At 32.4% G+C, this 21,518-nt stretch overlaps 1 protein-coding gene across 1 annotated transcript; it reads left to right on the top strand.

Annotated features, from left to right (window-relative positions):
• The first annotated feature begins 2,084 nt into the window (after positions 1 to 2,084).
• LOC133186668 (N-alpha-acetyltransferase 35, NatC auxiliary subunit-like) lies at positions 2,085 to 20,751 on the top strand. The gene is made up of 20 exons (XM_061321917.1): positions 2,085 to 2,152; positions 7,009 to 7,137; positions 7,434 to 7,548; positions 7,772 to 7,846; positions 8,175 to 8,342; positions 10,074 to 10,184; positions 12,543 to 12,593; positions 12,739 to 12,822; positions 13,021 to 13,138; positions 13,639 to 13,817; positions 14,326 to 14,385; positions 14,663 to 14,769; positions 15,313 to 15,478; positions 16,393 to 16,571; positions 17,071 to 17,156; positions 18,774 to 18,892; positions 19,133 to 19,273; positions 19,505 to 19,627; positions 20,218 to 20,298; positions 20,517 to 20,751. The coding sequence occupies exons 1-20, from the start codon at positions 2,112 to 2,114 to the stop codon at positions 20,574 to 20,576; spliced, it is 2,193 nt and encodes a 730-aa protein (XP_061177901.1). The 5' UTR covers positions 2,085 to 2,111; the 3' UTR covers positions 20,577 to 20,751.
• The last annotated feature ends 767 nt before the right edge of the window (positions 20,752 to 21,518 follow it).

Here is a 21,518-nt window from a genome sequence, read left to right on the forward strand (position 1 = left end):
CAAAGGCAATCAAAAATTCAGATAATTTTATATCCGCGAATCGAACAGAGTTTGTGATTCCGTGGAATTGTGACCCCGTGGAAAAAATAACGTTTACATTACTTCACATAGCTATTATAAAATGATTAAAATATTCTGTCGAATTTCCCCTATTTATTTTATTTTAAAATAAATTTTATGTTAAACAGTACATAAATTAATTTCTAATATATTCATAGAGGATTTTTTTAAAAGTCAATTTATGCATTATTATATACTTTGATAGTGAACATATATAGTTTCATCTAAACGTTTTCTTATGTACGTTGATCAAACTTGTTTGGAGTTTTTCAAATATACAGGAACATTTAAATTCATTCAAAAATTCTTTAGAATTAATATGATACGATCGATATAATCCATGTCCATAAAAGAAAAGACACTGATTTTAATTTCAGAGTAGTAAATATAAATATTAAAAAAAAAAGCATGGGATAGATTCACATCTAGTCTACTTTATTGCAATACTGAGACCGTGATCTTGATTCCGATATAATAATTCACGAGTACATGTACATGTATAAGGCGCGGATCCAGGAATTTTTACCAAGGGGGGAGGGGGGGGTCCACCCCAGTCAAAAAAATTCAAATCCAGAAATTTCTTGACACGCAAAAAAACAATAAACAAAAAACAAAACGTAAACTCTTTTCCCAAACGTGAAAAACCTATTTCGAGGGGGGGGGGAGTAGTCATTGACATCTAAAGCTTTTCAGACCAACTAGGGGGTCCATGGTCACTTTTAGATGGTTTAGTATATACATTTTATAACTCTGCAAATTCCGGGGGGGGGGGATTCCTCTAGATCCGCGCATGTGTATCATAGGACGCAGACTACCAATTATTTTGCTATAATGTACTCTTTTATAACATTAATTTAAGGAATTTCACTGCCTCAACTCACCTGGAAAATCAGGAAAATTCGTAGTGTACAAGCCATGCTGTGACACTTCAAATAACCCCTACACTGCACATATTTCAAATTCCCTTAAAATTTGAGAAGCAAATAAAAAATTCTTTTTTATATTTTCCTAAAAGCAAAGATTCCAAGATTGTAATTTTTAAAAAATTCCAGACATTTTTATTTCCATCTAAAATCATCCCATTCCACCCCATACACATTCCAGAGGATTTTAAAGGAAGAAAACACTGTATTTTTTTAAATGGCACCACTTGCACAAAATGGGGCAAATTAACCATTGCAGTGTCGGACTGTCCAGAAAATGTTTTTCTAATATATATAAAACTGAAATTTGAGTGTCGTATTTCGAAAAAAGCCGTTGTTTTCTTTTTGAAAAATCGTAATCTTAATTATGCCGCGGCAAATACTTTGATTGAAATAGGAATTTCTGAAGAGTAAGGGATAAGTTCACTTTTTGTGTCCGTCTAATATGTTAAATTCGCTTTGAGTTTCTACACACAATAGCAAAACACCGAGTAAAAATTTATTTATATAAAATAAGTATATGCAAATATAAATAATATAAAGTTATAAACAAAAAAAAATATAAAATTGTTTCAAAGTTTGTCGTGCGAATAGCCTCCGTAATCGGCACGACCGTCGTGCGGATAACAACAGTAATTAGCACGACCGTCGTGCGGATAGCCTCGGCCAAATAGTTCAGGAAATGACGTCATGGAAAAAAGATTGATGAGGCTAAAATAAGTAAATTAAAAATTGGACGAACTCCATTATTTTTCGTCTCTGTCGAACATCTTAACTGTTTTTTATGATTTGAAGTTTTAATTTTCATCCAAAATTTACACTCATTTCAGATTGATTTTTAAGAGTTAGCATTTTTTTTCAAATGTCACCAGGATCTTAATGACTGTATGTTAGCAAGAGGTCCTGTTTCTACATCTGAATTTTTCTATTTATTTTATGTATCATACTACGTTTTTTTCTAAATGTAATATTATTATGTATTTTTTTTTACTATGACAAAATACTGCAAACAAGTGAATTACACAAATGCAAAATGTGATAAAATAAGTTAGAAGATTTGTCTATTGTCCTATTATGGAGTAAATAGTCTGCCTCCTACTTTCATTTTAATTTACGCATGCGTTGTTCATGTCAACACGCACCATGGAAGGGGAAACACAACCACCAAGGTAATGACAAACAAAATTTGACTTCAACACCTTTTGCGAATAGTTTATTGGATTAAGATTTATTTCAGAAAAGTTCTAATGTTGAATTAATGTATGGCTATGTACACACTGCTCAGTGTATTCAGAAAACAGTACAGGCATGAAGTGCATGCACAGAACAGAACAGAACAGAACAGAACATTTATTTTCTAATTTAGAGCCCATAACAGACAAGTATGAAATTATTACAATAATAAAGAAAAGATATGCCAATGGATAGTATAACAACTTGTAAATGACATTACTCATTTCAACAATAATATTGTACTATTTCAGTTAAAGGGAATACTATATATAAAACTGTATGACTACTACAACATGTTATCATTTATGAATTTGCCCACAGAATTAAGAGTTTCTTTGTCTTCAGTATTGAGTAACCAAAAAAGTTTTTGTTCATCATCTAATGCCGAGAAATTGGGAAATTTACTTTTAATTGATTGAAAAATTTCTTTTCTTTGATGATCATATTTTTTACATGTTATGAGAAAATGAGTTTCATCATCTACACTGTTAGAGTTACATCTATTGCATAATCGATCTTCACGAGGGATGTTGGTAAATCTTCCCACTTCAATTTGCAATCTGTGACAAGAAATTCTTAATTTACATAGAGATTTTCTGTGATGAAAATTTTTAACTACTGATAAATAATTCTCATAACCCCAATTTTGTTTGAGTTTTACATATGTGCTTAATTTACCATCAGTATAACTTTGTTGACTTGTATACCAATTTTTTATATAATAATCTAATATGGTTTTATGACAGAGTGACTTAAATTTATGCTTCCCATAACAAATTACTTCATCTTTGATATTCAGTATATTTCTTAATTTCTGTACAAATGCGAACCATGAGTTCTTTCCATGTACATAAAGATTTTTACTACATTCATATGCATCTTTAAGTAAAGGAAATTCTGTGGACAAATTTTCAAATCTATACCAACTTTTGATTAACAATTTGACAATATCATAATGCAGGGGGAACCTTCCCAATTCAGACAATACTGCAAAATTTGTACATGCATGCAGCACAAATGTTAGCTATGGAACATGATTTTTAAAAGCACTTCTTAATTTAAAAAGCAACATTTTATTTTTAAGAGGCTTCAAAACCATTTCCAAAACAGTTTTATTTTTTGAAATTGGTTGAAAAATGAAAAAGTTATGATAATTTTTGTGTTTTCATTTTTTAAATCTTGAAACAAAAAGTGTTGCCATTTTTTTAAAAAAATAAAATAGACAAAATCTACTGAGTTGTAAGTCTTTATTTAATGCAAAGTACTTTATGACAATTATATAAACAAAAAAATATGCATTAAGATTTTTTTCCCAGTGTATATCATCGTTTGAAAAATAAATATGATAGGGTCAGCAGAATTTTTAAGTCTGAACTGTGATAAACAATGTCTTTTCATTCTTGATAAATAAAATGTAAAAAAAAAAAAAAAAAAAAAAAAAAAAAAAAAAAAAAAAAAAAAAAACACTATGAGAAATATCAATTCATGTATTTAAAAACATGATATTTCTCCAGCTAGAGTTCTTTGATCAGAATTGCTAAAAAATAAAAAAAAAAATTATATCCCCCCCCCCCTTGGCAAAAAGAACGAACTGCAATATATACAATAAAAATGTATGAAAAAATTCTTACTAGGGTGAAAAAAGATTTTTTTTCAAGGATGATGATAACTTTGATGATGAAAAAGAATAGGCTTAAAGTTATGAAACTTAATATTATGATCAGAAATTGTGTAATCAAATCAGAAAGCCTCAGGAAGTAAAATATAAGTTAATGAATAGCAAGTGTAACTTCCACATTTTTCACATGCACATCAAACTCGCACACATTTTATTCTAGTATTAGAAAGTAACAAGAAAAGCTGAACTGGCTATACATCATAATTTTCAAAGAATATTGCATGAGGCCATTCCAAGTTTTTTCTATGTTTAGCGTCCGCGTGCGCTTTGGTTTTTGACACCCCATATCAGAAAAAACAAACAAAATCAGGAGTCCTAAAATCGGTTATTCTGGTCAAAATTTTTGAATTCTGTCAATTTCTATAAATTTTCGTCTACAATATGTCATATTAGGAATATTTAAAGCATTTAATATCTCGGTTTTGCTAAGAATAGATCTTTCAGTGAGGGAAATAGATTATCAAATCAAATCTTTTGAATGACGTCATTTTTACGACTATAAATTCTGTGTTTTATTTTTTTGGTTTGTGTGTTTTTTTGCGAATAGGTAGGTAGGTTTTTGAAAGATGGGTGGACGCTAAACAGAGAAAAAACTTGGAATGGCCTGAGGCAGAAAATGAGGATATGTTTACTGTCACCCATAAATTTATATTTTGGATTATTCATCATGTTCAAAAATTAAGTCTTGATACAATAATTATTCTTTCTCAATTCACTCGTACATTACACTGTTACACGTACCGTAGTTTCTCTCATTAACATGTGATCATGATGTACAAAGTTCTTCTTGTTTGTCTTGTCATTTTCTAAATTTAATTTGAGGACAGGTATTGTTGAAAGTTTTTTTTAATGAATAAAACAAATTGATCTAGTAATCAGCTGATTGGCGAGTTGGCTTGGGGTGGGATGGGGGGTGGGGATGCAATGATGTAAATTATCATTTTTGTGTGTTAATTTATGTATTTAGAATAAACTTTCTCTAATTTTTGAAACAAAAATTCCAGACATATGTTACGCTGAATATGCCACTCATATTGGTCTCGTTGTTGTACATCATTGCACTTTCACCTTACAAATTCAAAACAAACTACGAAATCAAAACACTAAATTATTTAAAGCAAGATATTCACATGATTTTATGACCTCTGGCCCTTCGCAATTTACTAAAATCCTACACACCCGTCACGTTTAATGCAAAGCAAAGGGCAAATAACCCTGTCAGGCAAAAATAGTCCATGTGATTGAACGTGATTTGGTGTTAAGTACAAGGATTTAAAATTATTATTAGACTGAATTCTTAGAGAAAACACGTTTTTATTTTAGAAAAATCAGGTTTCTAAGGTGTATATTCTGAAATTCATTTTTTCTCTTGAAACGAATATTTCATTATTATTTTTTTACCGCTAAAATGATGCAATTTATTTATTTTTATCCATATACACTTGCAGTAATACCTCACGAAGGTTTCCGAAAAACTTTTGTGATTGTATATATCGTCATCTTATTGTATCAGTCCGTAACACACGCCCACCTGATCATTTATTTTTTTGGCAACAGTAGTTTAGCAAATATTAGAGTTATCGCCCGTTGCTTTTCCGTCGCTACAAATGTATGTACACCTTGTCATGTACTGTTGTTGTAGAGCAAAACTTCCTCCCATAGTGAGCTCCCCCCCCCCCAATTCTTGCTCTAGAGTGAGCTTCCCCCCCCCCCCCCCCCCCAGGGAGAAGCCTCACTCTAGAGCCATACTCCCCCTCAAGAGCCATAACCCCCCTCCCCTCCCCCCCCCCCAAAAAAAAAAAAGTATTGAAAGAGAGTAAGTCTACTCAAGGAGAAGCCTCACTTTAGAGCCTTATTTCCCTCCACAAGAATTGCTTTAGTGATACTATCCCCTTTGGGGAAGGCCGACTTTAGGGCCATGTTTCCTCATTGCTCTAGAGTGAAACACCCCCTCCTTATCAAGATAAATTCTAAATTTGTGAAGTTTTTGGAAAGGAAAAGGAGGATATAAATTTTTAAGTTTTAAGTAATAGTGACTTGTGCAAATGCAAAAGTAATGCTCATGCTGTCTCATTAACTTTTAATTCATACTATATTAGACATATGAGTACAATGTTCTTATCTAAGCCATAAGAAATAATGATATAAAATTTCATTGCAAGAGCTTAAAGGTTTTTTTAGATATGGAACAGAAAGGAAAGTGTTACGTAAAGACAGAAAATCCGCTAGTTAGATGGACGAACAGACAAATGGACAGTCAGACCTAAATTAATATCCTCCACTTTCAGTGAAAGTGGGGCAATTAATGCACCACTGTAAAAGTTTAGTAACTAAATTATCCCTATAGAGTAATTGTAGTATAGTAAAAGCAAGATTAAAGGAAGGGGGAAGACCTGCTATGGGAGAAGTCTGACTATTAGTAGAGTAGATCTTCCTCCAGATAGTGTGGCTCTAGAGTGAAACTTCCCAGGAGGTCCTCCAGCTCTGGAGTCAGAATTCCCCCAGGGGGGAGTCTCCCTCTAGAGCCAGACTTCCAGGGAAAGTCTCACTCTGAAGAAATATGAATTATTTTTAACCGTTAAATCTTGATTCTTTATCAACTTTAGTAGTGCCACTTTCAGATTCTGCATAGCCCTTGTTTACTGCACATATTTCTTGTTTTTATAATACATCGTTAACTTGTTTCACCGTGGTGAAACAGCACTTGAATAATATACTCCTCAAGAAAATTTGTTCTCAGAAATATGCATGATACTGAACTTACATTGCAGTATTTCATAGTACAACCTAACAAAAGAAGGAATTGTTCGCATCCAAATCAGCTGCAAATAGAACCTGGATGCACTAACCTTTCTAGTTAATTAGCTCGACTGTGAATTGATTTTGATATGCATAAAATAATCACTGGCCCCAAGGACACGTGCTTTCTACAAAGCACTAGCCCAAATCCAAAATTTACTGGCCCCAGACCAGCGGGCCATCAATTATTTTGAGCACTGGTATAGGAATATTTATAATACTATAAATGTGTCAAAAATGGTGTATTTTTTTTACTCTCTTAAGCATAAATTTTAAGAATATTGTAAAATGAAATTTTTTTCCTGCACATGACAGTGTTCCCAATTCTCAAGGAGATCACTTAAGAACTGATGATAAACCCCGATATGACTGGGTTGACATCACAGATGAATTCATGTCATCAGCTTCAGAACTCCAAATGGGGGAACTTCTCCATGACACAGGGTAAGTTGTGATACCTCAACTACATCAGGGAACAAACTGAGACAAACTCCTTGATATGGGATAAGTTGTGGCATCTTACTTTCTAATTGACTCGTGACACCTTGGCTGGTATCAGATATCTAGATGCTAGATCTCCTAAATGATGCGGGGGGGGGGGGGGGGGGGGGTATATGTTGTAATCATTATGACATGTCATTTGCTAATCAGAGCTCCAGATGGGAGATCTCAAAAAAGTACATGCAGAGAAAATACATAGGATTTAGCTAAAATGCTTTACTCACTAATTATATAAACAGATTTGGATTGTTTGAAGCCATGTCAGCCATTGAGATGATGGATCCAAAGATGGATGCTGGTATGATGTGCAATCAGATACAGAGAAAAGTTCTGACCTTTGACCTGGCTTTAGAGGTACTTTAAAACACAATTATCATATGTATATGAGATACCATGTTGGATATAATGTATAGACAAGACATTTAATTTAGAAATCCAAGTATAGTCAGGCATACAAAAGAAAGCATGTAAAATCTTGCAGAGAAAATCAGATAATAACTAAGACATATAATTCTTGAATTATGTTATTTAATTTGTGTATTTTGTATTAAGACTGGAGATTCTGCATTCATTACAGAGTGGGGCCATTAAAATAAAAGACCTGACTATTCCAGAACTGATAGGTATCATGGACACATCCCTGGCTTGTTTGGTAAGCATTGTAGAGATGTGCTTGTATTGGAAGTGATGTTGATACATACATTACATTGTAGATCCCTTTATACCAGTTAACCATTATCACAGCACCGTGATTATTGATAATGGAAAAATATTTGCCAAATTTCATTAGAAAATGATTTTATCCTGTCCTGAATTCATTGAAAACTGATTTGTTACCTAGTTAGGATACTACATGTGCCATTAATTTTGATAAATGTAATTGCCTGATGATTTAGAATCATCCATTCAGAAAAATGACCAGAAAGAATAAAAGTACAATAGGGTATCAAATTTCTTGCATCTCACATTTCTGCTTACAGGCCACATGGTTGGAGGGTCATTCCTTGGCCCAGACAGTGTTTACCAATCTGTACCTACATAATCCCTATGTAATTGAGGACAAATGTTTAAAGGCATTCAGCATCCTAATGCTGAAACTAGTGGACCACATCAGGGACAGGGTGAATAGGGCTGGTGTCTTTGAAGAGGTGAGTATGATTTCTACTGAAATTAAACAGTTTTGATAGAATTAATGTCTTTGTTGTGAGTACATTGTATACTGTTAATTGTGAACTTCTAATATATCACACTGCAAGGGTCCATCTTGCATAAACATTTTAGGAACTGATCAGTTTTTAGCTCACATGAACCAAAGGTTCAAGTGAGCTTGTCTGATCACCTGTCATCCATCGTTTGTCTAGCAGATCTTCCACCCATCTGTAAACTTTTCATGTTTTGATTTTTCTCCAGAATCACTGGACCATTTTCAATCAAACTTACCTCAAAGCATTCTAGGGGGATGGGATTCAAGGTTGTTTAAATTAAGGGTCATGTCTTCTTTTAAGGGGATATAATGAAGAAAAGACAAAAATAGGATGCATTTCTTAAAATATCTTCTCAAAAAAAAAAACAGCTTGGACAGAAATTATGAAACTTATGTTAAGCCTGCTGATACAGTATAGATCCAAGTTTTTTTTTTTAATCATGACCCCTTGGGGCTAGGGTTGTGCCACAATGGGGGATCAAAATTTTACATGTCGATATGTAGGAAACATCTTTAAAAATCTTCTGAGGAAGAACTGTGCCATGGTTAGTCATATTAATATATAAGCATCCTCAGGTAGTTCATATTCATATTTGTTCAAATTATGACCCTAGGGCTAGGGTAGGGCTACAATGGAGGATAAAAATTTATACATGTGAATTTATACGAAAATTTATTTAAATTGAATTTATAAAAAAAAAAAGATCTTCTCAAGAACAAATGTCCCATAGTTATTCATATTAATATGTAAGTACATGTAGCGTAGATTCAAGTTTGTTTAAATCATGATCCCTGGGGGTAGGGTGGGGTCATAGTCAGGGGGGATCAACATTTTACATGTGAATATAAAGAGAAAAATCTTTAAAATTCTTCTCAAGGACAACTGTGCCATGGTTAATCATAGTAATACATGTATGTAATACAGATTCAAATTTGTTCAAACCCTGGCCCCTTGGGATAGCATAGAGTCACAGTCAGTGGGGTCACAACAGTAAGACCATGTTAGTCATACTGATGTTGAAGTATCCATATGTTGTGTGGATTCAAGTTCATTTAAATCATAACCCCTTTAGGCAAGGGTGGTGCCACAATAAATGGGTAAAAAAAATTTCATGGGAATAAAGAGAAAGAACTGGTTTTCTTTAATAATCTGCTGAAGAAAAGCAGGACCAAGGTGATTTAGATGGGCATTGTGGCCCATGGGCCTTTTTTTTTTTTTTTAAATTCTGAATGGCAGGAGTCCCTATATTAAAAAAACTATCTCATCATGTTCATATACATGCACCACTGCAGGTCTACATAACTAAATTTATGATGCCATTGCTTCATCTGACAATAGCAATGATGCTTCCAGTTGTAGTCTTTCATATTTTCTCTTCAACATTGCGATATATCATCAGTAAATAATCCTCACAGTTGTGGTGTGTGTATAGTAAAATATTTATTGACTTTAATTGGGTCAGTATAATCATTAACCTCAAAGGAAATTATCCACCTCATTCTTTAGTTTGATGAATAAAGTCTGTATTTCTGCATACAAAATTGCAATTTGAGGTGGAATCATATATTGAACTGCATTGGTAGACAAAAAAAAATCTCATGTAAAGTCATTTATAAGTCTGTTACATACCGGGTACATACTTAAAAGAAAATAATTGTATATGTGCATTTGTAGGAGGACTTTCAAAGTATGACATACGGTTTTAAGATGGCTGCTGATGTCACAGATACCAGAGCAACAGGGATGATGAAAGAAGTGGAGGATGACCTTAACAGAACTCTCAAGGTCAGTTTAGCAATCAAAAATATAATGTAGGCTGAAGAATCTTCAGCTTTTGGTCACTTTTTAAAATTTATATATTGAGACTTGGGAGTCTTAATTAGGTTTTGTTATTTTCATGATGTGGGCTTTAGAAAAATCATCAGTGTTTTTTAAAGACTGTAAGTTTACACTGTTAAATCGATTAGTGTTGAATGATGAACCTGTATTAGGGCAAGACTGAGCAAAGACTTGTCCTAGTGACCTCAGGATTGTCATACAGTTATCAACTCTACCTGAACCAATCAGTGCCAATATTACTGGTATAATATAATGTTTTTTCATTAGAAACATTGTTTGATGTAATGAAAGTTCATTAAAAAAACAGGTTTTTGAGAACTGTTTAACTTATTCATTTTCATAAGCATGAATAGAAGCAGTACAGTGTTAGCTTTCAGAAATGTAGTCATTTGCATCTCCATCATCATTTACACATAGTACTAGTGGGTATTTAAGACCATAGTTAGTCATAAGGGCAATTAATTAAGAAACCCACATTTTTCTTTGGTTGTAATATATTGATTTACATTGACTTACGTTTATCTTCAATATTATCATAAACTTGAAATTGCAAGACCCCCAAAAAATATTTACAGTGTATATATACTTAATAGCATGTTACAGTGACAACTTTATTTTAGCTATTGTATTTTATAAAGATATATCCATGTTTTTTACAAAGTTCAGTCAAATGAAATGAAGACAAAACAAAGTCCTGCAAAATTTTGTCATTTTTCTAGACATAGTAGTTTTATCTAAAAGTGGCCACAACCCTGTCTTTTGTGGGACATGGGAAAGATGATATTAATTAATTCTGCAGCTAAGAAACTCTCCAGTAGTACTGGTATGCTAATTAATTTTAAGTATGATATAGTTTGCAGTGAATTTTGCAGCAGCTTTATTGATTGTATTTGTAAACTCTTTAACAATCGGAATGACTGGCACATTGGAATTTCCAATTTTATGACCTAGCTAGTCAAATATGTTACAAAAAGGGGAAATTCCCTATCTAAAACAAAAAAACAAAAAAAATTTGATTGACAACCTTTTTTTTTACATACACATAAGCAATGATGCCTTGAAACATATTTTTTATCATCATTACATGTTCTTTTGTTTATTTCTATATTGGTTGATGGATGGTACAAGAAGCTTCCCAATACATAGAGAAAAAAAAAATTGCATGACCTTTTCCATCTAAACATGAAGGATAGGTAGAAGCCTCCTGATCTATCGTAACAATGCAAATTTGTTTGAAGTGTAATTTGTCAAATTCCCTTTTTCATGATGCAAATATCAATACTCCTAATGGCTAAAATAATTACGTATGATCTATTACATGCAACATTTTGCATCTGTAAATGAAGTGATGAATTCCAGTGCATGCTTATAATGATGATGTATATAGTTGTACCTCAGTTTAGATTAAGATCCATTTATTTGCACGTTTTTGAACATGAGATAAAAAAAAATACTTATGGAGAAAGATATTTTGCATTTTCTAAAAAGGGGGGTGTTTTGTTAAAATCTCTAAAAGTAGGAATTTTGGAAGTTTTAGTTTTGTCTATGTCAATTTTTTTCATTCATACACAGTTGAATACTTAAGTATTGCTTGTCTTTTTTTTTTTTATTTATTTCTGTGGACACCAAGAGGTCAACAGTCAACCAACTTATCAATATTACATGACTAGACTGAGATCATTTACTTTTGAAAATTCTTTTATTAAGTAATAAGATTTAAAGAAGAAATATAATTGGTACCTATCATGCTTATGATGTAGAGATGAGAGAGAGAGAAGAAATGTTTTGCTCAACTCCCAAAGGAAGAAAAATAAAGTCATGCATTTTTGCATAACATTGAGAATTTAATGAATTTAATGAATGATACAACTTACTGTAAAGTTATGTTTTTCTTAGCAATTTTGCTTTAGATGTTATTGTGAGAAAAAAGCTAATAAAAAAAACCCAGAAACAATGTGAAAAATTTTTACACTCAAGGAACAATGTACTCCTGGAAGTTGAAATTTTCCAAAATTTAAAGTTTTTAGAAAAAAATCATTCAATTATTAAAGAAATTCCCTGTTTTATGTTTCCTTTCTTTCTTTTTTCCTTTATGAATAGAAGATCCTGTGTGATGTCCTAGGGAGATTGAACATACGTTCAACTCCCAAAAATTGACAGAGTTACCTAATTTTGCAATAAAAAAATGTTGTGTCTTCAACATTTCATAAATTGTAGTTTCTCTGAAAGAGAAGTTGATAAGAGGCTTTGCATGAAACAAGAATTTTTTTGGCAACATTCGCAGTCTCCTCATTTGTTCTTCAGATGACTAGAAGTAAAGTGGGAGAGGAAAGAGATGCAGAGACGGAACAAGAGGTAAAACAAAACTCAGCTTACAGTTCTGTTTCTATATTTAACTCGGAATAAAATCTATGATTCTATCACTGAAATAAGTGCTTTTACAGGGAGATATTAAAAACTTAAAGGCTATATTTTCATGTATTTTTATTTTCTCCAATAGCATGAGAGGTGCAATGCCTTGTTTTCAAGAGTGAAGTTCTTCAGGCTGTTTTTTATGACTTTGTTATCATTCAGTAAAGAGAAGGTCAGTACCCACAAATGAAAGTTTCATAGCTGGAATTGCTGTTACTCTTGGAAACTTGTTTCCGCATGTTTAAAAAAAAAAGGAACAATTTCAATGTACATTTTCAATGATTGTAAAGTGTTCAAAAGATAATGTGTATTACAGAAATGAAAATCATATGTGCTCACTGTCAATCGTTTTCTTGATCTATTTTTAAAGTGTGAAGGAATTCCTCAGGCTCAGAAGTTGATTGGTCAGCTTCTAGAACTCTTGCCCACCATCAGGGACACCATTTGTATGGGCATTCAGCCAGATAATAAGGAAGTGGGCAAGAATGGTAGGTGAAAAATTTTAAGATTAGTTATGAAATATATGTCTGCATTCAAAACTTTTAAGTACAGTCTGACCTCATTATCTCGAACTCAATGGGACCAAGAAAAAAAAAAGTGAGATATCTGAGTATTCAAGATACTAAAGTTAAAATGCATAAAGAAGGAGTAGGTGCGACTTCCAATTGACTTCAAGATATCCATGGTATTAGAGATATTGGCGTTTGAGATAAGAAGTTCAATTGTACATTTATTTAGCTCGAGTTTACAGAATGGTTATAACATGTACGTTCATATACTGATCAGAAAAGTTTAGAGAACACTGTGAGAATTTGAGGACTGCAAGATGACAGAATTGATCATTTTCTGCCAAGCATATCTTATACTCTGTCACTGAAGGGCTTAGATAACTAACAAAGGATGCATGTACATGTATTAAGAAGTAGGGTTAAAACTGATTAAATTTTTGAGAAATTGCATATTGATGCAATATCATGTCTATATGTAGATTACCCAACCATCTTGGGTTTTGAGCCACTTGTCAATCAGAGATTGCTACCCCCCACGTTTCCCCGCTACACCGTGATTCGGAGTCGTGAGGAGGCCCTACACCACATCGAGGGTCTGCTGTACCGCCTCCAGATTGTTACCACTGTCCCAGAACTCACTACTTTCCATATCATCATGGTAAAGAGCTCTACCATTTTCTGATTCAGTTGCAGATCTGCCTGTATACCTGTATTTGTTCATCAGTGTGTTTTGATCACTATTTATGTGTATTTAGATTTGTAAAACTTGTACAGTGGTGAATTTAAGTACAGTCATACTTAAATCAGTATACTAGTTTAATATTGATACTTAATGCTAGTTTTCAATAAATTTGGCAAAACATTATTGAGAATTATACCAAAATTTAGTGCACTTGTTGAAAATATATTAAGTTTAATCAGAGAATACTTAAAGCCCTATAGACACACCAAGATATGTACATGGGTAGGATTTCATGGAAACATGTGGAACTCTGTGGTCAATGACTTATACCACAAAGATGTGATAGATTAAGAAGAGAATAGAGTTGATCATGCTGGAGATCCATGTATTTACTTGAATCAGTCATATTTTTCCCCAGGGAATTGATATGGTGTATCAACTGATTGACCAGTTAATGGCTACATGTATCTCTTTTCTATTTCAGGAAGCTTTTCAGGAGTTCAGTAAATCATCTCCTTGTGTTTTATCTAGGTCCATTTTACAGGTCAGTATCCCCGGTCAACATATTGAACTAGTTCCTCATCATTGGTTAGTGTATGTCTGGAAAAAAATCAAAACAATTTATTTATGGGCAATTCCAGTTTAAAGTATTGCATAGCATAACAGTTAATTCCAATCATGATTATTAATGGGACAGTAATGGCAAATAAATAATACATGTGTAAATAAATTTTGTACATATTATTAATTTACAATAATATGAAAGCATAAATTAGTCTTAATTAATTGAGTTTAGATGATGCCATCTTTTTTTTCTGTAGTTAACACTGCTTCCTTTGAACAAACGAGTGTTTGGTGTACACACCATGGTGGATTTCCTGAAAGACACAATCAGGAACTTCATTGCACCTCCAGTGCTGAGTCAAAAGTGAGATTTGTGTTGTACTTTTCCATATTTCCACATGAAATAAACAAGAAACCTTTGTTGAAATATGCATAAAATCTAATTGAGGATTGCAGTCACAAGTTTTTTCAAATCAATGGGATATGATAGTTACCACTTTATAATTGAAAATTCTTTGGTTTGGCCAAGAGCAGTGTTGCAAAACTGGACCAAACCTACTATCAGTTTTCAAAAAAAAAAAATTAATAATACAGTAAAACTTCTCTAATCCGAACCCACTGGTTCCATAGAAATTGGTCGAATTAAACAGTATTCCTGATTACACTTGTCAACATTTTAAACAATTGAAATCCCTGAAAGGGACTGAATTAAAGTTCAAATTATGTCATTTGTATCTTACTTTAAAAAGTGCAACTAGTTATGCATCTTATTGACAGATTTTTATATAATATATCACGACAAATCATTCAAATATTTAAAAATTGTACTCAGATTTTATTGATGGATAGTTATTTATTCTACAGATGTAAGAGGAGAATTCTGAAATTGTTTTTTTCTGCTTAACAGGTCAGCACTCTACAATAACGCCCAGGCCAAGCAGTATGTGGACGCTTGGTTTGTACAGACTGTTTGCCCATTTACTGCCCTTGTCCAGATAACTGGGCACAACCGGGCACGACAGAGGGATAAATGGGCACACATTCTTGAAGATCTGTCTGCACTACAAGAGGAGGTGTGATTATTTGCTGAAGTGCATTTTTTTTTTTGCTCTGAGTTGTCAAAATTTCAGTCAGAGATAATATTTCAGATTTTGATTGATTTTTACTTGGAAATATCACACTTAACACCTTTTTAATGGGTTTATTCTGTTAAAATGTTATCTTACATATTTCAAATCAGGACACTGTGTATGATATATAATTTTATTTACCCTTCACCTAATTTTTAAGAAGTTTAAAAATTCAAATATTGATCATTATTTTAAAAGAGACCATTTTATTGATGGTCTGCAGTTCTTTAAGCAACAGGTGGCAGGTGAACAGAAATGTGATGTATTATTTGACCTCAGTGCTGACACCTCCTATGGAAATTGAGATATTTTTGGCCTGATACATTGGCATCGGTGTTTATTTCTTTGAATTTCTACCAATATGCTATCCTGCAATGAGGGAGGAAGCAAAATTTAATTTAATTTTATTATTATCTGGTCAATTTTGAATTTCATACTTGTAACAAATTGCCAGGGATGGACGATTTTGCTTCGTTATAAGTGTATTCGTTATATCCGTAAAGTCTACAATATATTTTAAAGTCAAGGGGAATGAAAACCACTTCACTGTAAGCATCAATTCCTTATAAGCATGTTTGCTGTAAGTGTGTTTTACTGTATCACTTGATAGCAGTAAACTGTGCTTATACTTACATATTTATCTACCTGATTAATTTCTTTTTTTATTGATATAGATCATAAGACTAATTTAGTATTTGTTAATAGTTTTATTTATAAAGTTAAAATGAAAGAAAAAGTATACAATTTAAGCATTTGACCAGATTTCAAATTGAATCAGAGTAGCCTCCCTTCCACTGTCCACACATTACATTGGTTATCAAATTTCATACCCCTTAGAAATGTATTTTACCTAACAGGCAGACAAAGTGGATGCTTGCCTCCATCAGATTCTGATAAAGATGGAGCCTAATCGCCAACACATTGCCTGCCTAGGGAATTGGGTCCTGTACCACACTCTGCAGGCCATGATCAGCTACCTGCTAGCTGGGTTTGAGCTGGAGTTGTATGCTACTTATGAGTATCACTATGTTTACTGGTAAGTTTTGTCTACTTGTCACTGTTTTAAATTTATTTAAGGTGATTGCTGATCACGTTTGAATTGTTCAGTCATGTGTAAGACAAAAAAATGTCCAATTATTAAGTACAGTCAAACCTTGTTATCTCAAACCTGATGGGACTGAGAAAAATCTACAAGATATCGGAGGGTTCGAGATATTCAGGGTAGAATACTTAAGGATAAGCTATTGGGACTTGAAAATCACTTCGACATATCCATGGTATTTGAGATATCAGTGTTCGAGATACCAAAGATCGACTGTAGTGTTAGAGACAAATTTTGGATATTTTTTTGCTTGAACAGTTGGACAGTTATACAGTAAATTAAACAAGTTCTTTTAATTTTCTTACGAATTTCTTAATTTTTGAAAGCAAGTGTAATTTAAACCTGAATTTCTTCTTAACTTTACTAATATTCCTGTAATTACCATCTCTTAACTAGATGCACATTCATATTTTATTTTTGCCCTCCACTGTAGGTATCTGTATGAAATGTTATTCTCCTGGTTGATCAACACTCTACACAGAGCGGACAACTTCTTGTTAGAAAATGAAACCATGGCAGGTAAAGTACCATTTCAGAGCATGTTGTAACATTTACCAGAATTACTTTCTTTATGATTGATATTTTCAAACTTGCTTTCATGTTGCACTTATTTTTGACTCTTTGACCTTAGAAAAAATTTAAAATGTAATACCTACATGTGAAAAACTGATCGATCCTCAGAGAAATGCATTTTCAAAGAGTGTGTAATTTAAAGAGTGTCATATAAATTTAGTGTCTCCATTTTTTGGTATACAAATTTAAAAATATTTATGATAAATGGATAGTTGTGTCAAATAAATAACCCTATAAGATGGAAATAAAGAAAAGATTTATGCATCTATTGAAGTTACACGGAGTAAATTTACATTCATCAAAATTCTGAGTCATGTCTTGCAGTTCAGATTAATTTATATTTTATATCCTATATACATATATTTAACACGTAGGCATTATATAACACCAAAAAAATAGATGTCTGTTAATGGGAGCAGACAGTCAATGACCTGTCTTCATGACATTTCATAGGTTAATTGAAGGAGATCTTTGAAAAATAAGTTTTTGAGATAAAAAAAAAAGACTTACAGTCCAGGCCCTGGGATCATGAAACAGACTTAGACTTACATTTAAGTCAAAATTTACATCATTTAAGTGCAATTTATAGATTCTGACTTAAGCTCAAGATGTTTCATGATCCCAGAGCTAATTGTTTCGGGGTCCCAGAGCCAGATCTCTCTCTTTTTTTAAACCTGAAAGTCAGTTATAATTACAGTCTTAATTGATAGATTTAAAATTTTAGAGCCCTTTGATTGTCAAATGACTGTAAAGTGGGAATTCACACTTCATTGTGCAATTTTAACATTTTTTATGTTTTTAATGCTAATGACATCATACAACGCCGGATTTTCCTTTCGTTATCTTTGAAAGGAATGTCAATTAAAACCACTATTTTCCAAGTATTTTTTACTGTAGATGATACATGTACTGTCAACATGTTTTCACTTCAAATTCATATCCTTTTGTATTTCATACATACATGTATGTCAAAATCATTTAATTTTATATCGAATTCAAAAGAACTTATCTGCAACTCCTCCTATACCACAGAAAAAAAATTTAACGACGTTCAAGGAACCTTATTTACAAAGTGCCATTGTGTACCTCCTGTTTTTATGTTTCGCATGGGGTTTTCCGTAACAAAACATGGACACTGCCATTCTTTCTGTAATACTTGGGGTACCCATTTCTTATCTGCAATTCCTCCTAGACCACTGAATAAAATTTAATGACACTTTTACAGAATCTTTATTACATAATGCTGTCATGCATGTTCTATTTAATATTTTGAATGGATAGATATTTGGGGTTTAATTCCCATTGCAAAACATGGACTTTGTCATTATACTCATTTAGTATTGAAGGGGGGGGGGTATCATTACTAATACCTGTAGTATTCATTGACATACATGTAAATGCCTAAAATTTCCTGGAACAATTAATTTATTGAATGGAAATTTAATAATTTTATGTGGAAAACTCAAGAGGAATGGGAAGAATATTACGGTAGACCCCCATCCCCAACACACAAACCCCAATCTTCTCAATCTTTAATATATGTATGGTTTATTGCATATACAGATAGCCAACAGAAGGGGAGAAGTAACAAGAAAAACAAGAAAAGAAAGAGAATCAAAACACTGAACAAAGAGATTACCCTTGCTCAGGCTGGACAGCAGATGTTTGGCGGGTATTATAAGGTGATAGGACTTTGTGATTTGGACATTGCAAAAAGAGACTATTAGAAGTCAGAATATATTTCAGTGGGAACACTATAATAAGGAAAAATTGGTTTAATGTATTTTTTTTGCATTCATTCTGGAATGCCAACCTGTCAAATTTTTAATAAAAACCAAAATACATGTACATGTAATTGTTACTGTATGAAACCTAATTATTGTTGATGATTTTGATATCAAACACAAATTTTCCTCTTTTAGGCTGTGATGGGATTTCATTTGGATGGTAAGATGCAGCAGCCAGAATTTCAGTTTGACAATGAGGAGGTCCGATACTCACATCGCTTTCAACCCTTTACCAATGTTTCAACGCCTCCATATATACACTATACTCAGTACAAGGTAAACTATTTGAGGAATTAAGTGCTTGAATTTGTTATTTGTTTGAATAATAATACATATGTTTGATAAAAGATTTGATAAATTTATGCAGAATGTTTTTTTTTTAAATATACAGTCACATACAACTCTTGTACAAAAGTACATGAATCTGAAATGTTAACACCAGTAAATTTTATACAGAAAATAAAGTGTTTACTGTTACTTCATAACAATTTACTATGTATATTTTAGGAGATGTCTGATCTGAAGCGATATGAACCAGATGCCACTGCTATTAATCTGTATGGGGCTTCCTGTAAATGTTTCCATCAGGCTAAAGTTTTACTGGAGAGCTTCCACAATCCCTCTGATGAGGTACAGCTATCTAGTCTATCCCCCCCCCCCCCCCCCAAAAAAAAATAAGTCATTAGAGTTTGTATGCACCATTCCTTACCTTCTGAGATTAACATTTTATTTATTAAAGATAAGGTAACCCACACATGTATATATGCTGATTAGTTATTACCATATTGTCTTAATTGGACAATCAAATCTTGATCTCTAGAGAAGAAATGGAGCACCCAAGTGCAGGACTAGATAGTAGTGGTTGTGAATTATTTTTTTATGTTTTTTAAATTTTTTAATGAATATATGTGAATTATTTTTCTGCATACTTATTTTTAGAGATTCAAATTTTTCTATATAATGTTTATGTAGACATTTATATGTATACAATGTTTATTTGGTACATGTATAAATATTGTTATCCTTGCATGAATGCGTGTTTCATACTTTCATAGATTTATTTTTTTGCATTTGTCCATAAATTAGGTCTCGTGTGATAATTTGTAAGCTTTTAAAAGTTGCCAAATTATGATTCTCACACATTCTTCATGCATTATGGTCACTTTTAAGATGATGACAATTGTAGCTGAAGTTCTCAAATAGTCTCATTACTATTTCAGGTACAAGCAATGATCAAGGTGGCTAAAGTAAATTTTGTAGTGATGAAAATTTTAATGGGAGGGCACAAGCAAGATTCACAGGTGAAAAATCTGTTTTGTGTTCTTGACAGTTTGGTAATATGAATAATACATATATTTTGATTATTTATATGCACAGGAGTTTTCTATCAATTCTTGCACTGTAAAAACCTTAAAAAGTCAAAGCTTTTCACATTAATTTTGTTCATTACGGATTATAAATTATATTAACAGAAATGTACACCATATCAAAATATAATTTTTTATTAAATTTTTTTAAGGATCCTCCAATATTTGACTTCTCTATACACCCAGTATATCCAACTATTAAGATGGTGTAGCAGGTCAAAAGATTCCCCCCTAGTCATGTGACAGGAAGTCTGATGTCAGAGAGAAGTAGGAAGTGAGTTATGGTGGGAAACTGTAGGAGGAATTCCATTGACATTTATTGTGTGTTTTGTGGTGAACATGAGTGAATGATAGTGTGTAAAGTAATAAAAGATGGCAATGAATCTGTCTGAGTGTTCTGTTGTTAATGATTACAGATTTGTAAATATAATAGGTAACATTGGAGTACTGAATCATATTGATTCAAAACCACCAGCGGAAGATTAAAATATAGACATAAAATAGAAAAAACCTGGTATTGTTTGACTTGACTAAAGTACATAAGAATATGCTGTTCAGAAAATGAACTTACCTAAATCAAACCTTTTACTTTATACAGGTAAATACTATGCTAGTTTCTACGTTTTGATAAAAAAGCATTTTTAATTGATTTGAACAATAATATTATGAATATTATCGGCATTGTATGTGATACCATAGCCCTAATTTTTATTTACATGTAGGTGTAAAGTGAAATGAATCCTCGGAAACGTAATATTAAAGGTGCTAGGCGTGCCCCCGATTAAGAAGTGAGATTGATACCCCTCTAATGACAGATAATCATGCGCGGGTTTCGTAATCAAAACTTTATTGACCTTGAGTTGGCCAAGATGAATCAAGATGAATGAATAACTTTTATCTTGATTCTTATATATATATATATATATATATATATATATATATATATATATATATATATATATATATATATTAATAGGATTAGCTATAAAAATCATATTAACTGATTCCTTTGCAATAAATCACGTGCATTATAGATGTACTTTGTTAGAAAAGCTGCAAGTTTATGATGTATTTCTGTTTAAAAAGTAATTGAAAATTGTCATTCAAATTGACATTCAAACCCCACCCCCACCCCCCCCCCCCCATTGTACGTG

The sequence above is a fragment of the Saccostrea echinata genome, unplaced genomic scaffold (assembly GCF_033153115.1).
Source record: "Saccostrea echinata isolate AGI-Se365-2 ecotype Australia unplaced genomic scaffold, CSIRO_AGI_Sech_v1 ptg000001l, whole genome shotgun sequence".
In the NCBI taxonomy this organism is placed as follows: Eukaryota; Metazoa; Mollusca; class Bivalvia; order Ostreida; family Ostreidae; genus Saccostrea; species Saccostrea echinata.

Excerpts from the sequence above, each read along its gene's own strand:
- LOC133186668 (XM_061321917.1), top strand. The coding sequence starts at position 2,112 with ATGTCAACACGCACCATGGAAGGGGAAACACAACCACCAAG. Across the intron at positions 7,847-8,174 it reads ACACATCCCTGGCTTGTTTG|GCCACATGGTTGGAGGGTCA; the intron begins GTAAGCATTGTA and ends TTCTGCTTACAG. Across the intron at positions 12,594-12,738 it reads ATGCAGAGACGGAACAAGAG|CATGAGAGGTGCAATGCCTT; the intron begins GTAAAACAAAAC and ends TTTCTCCAATAG.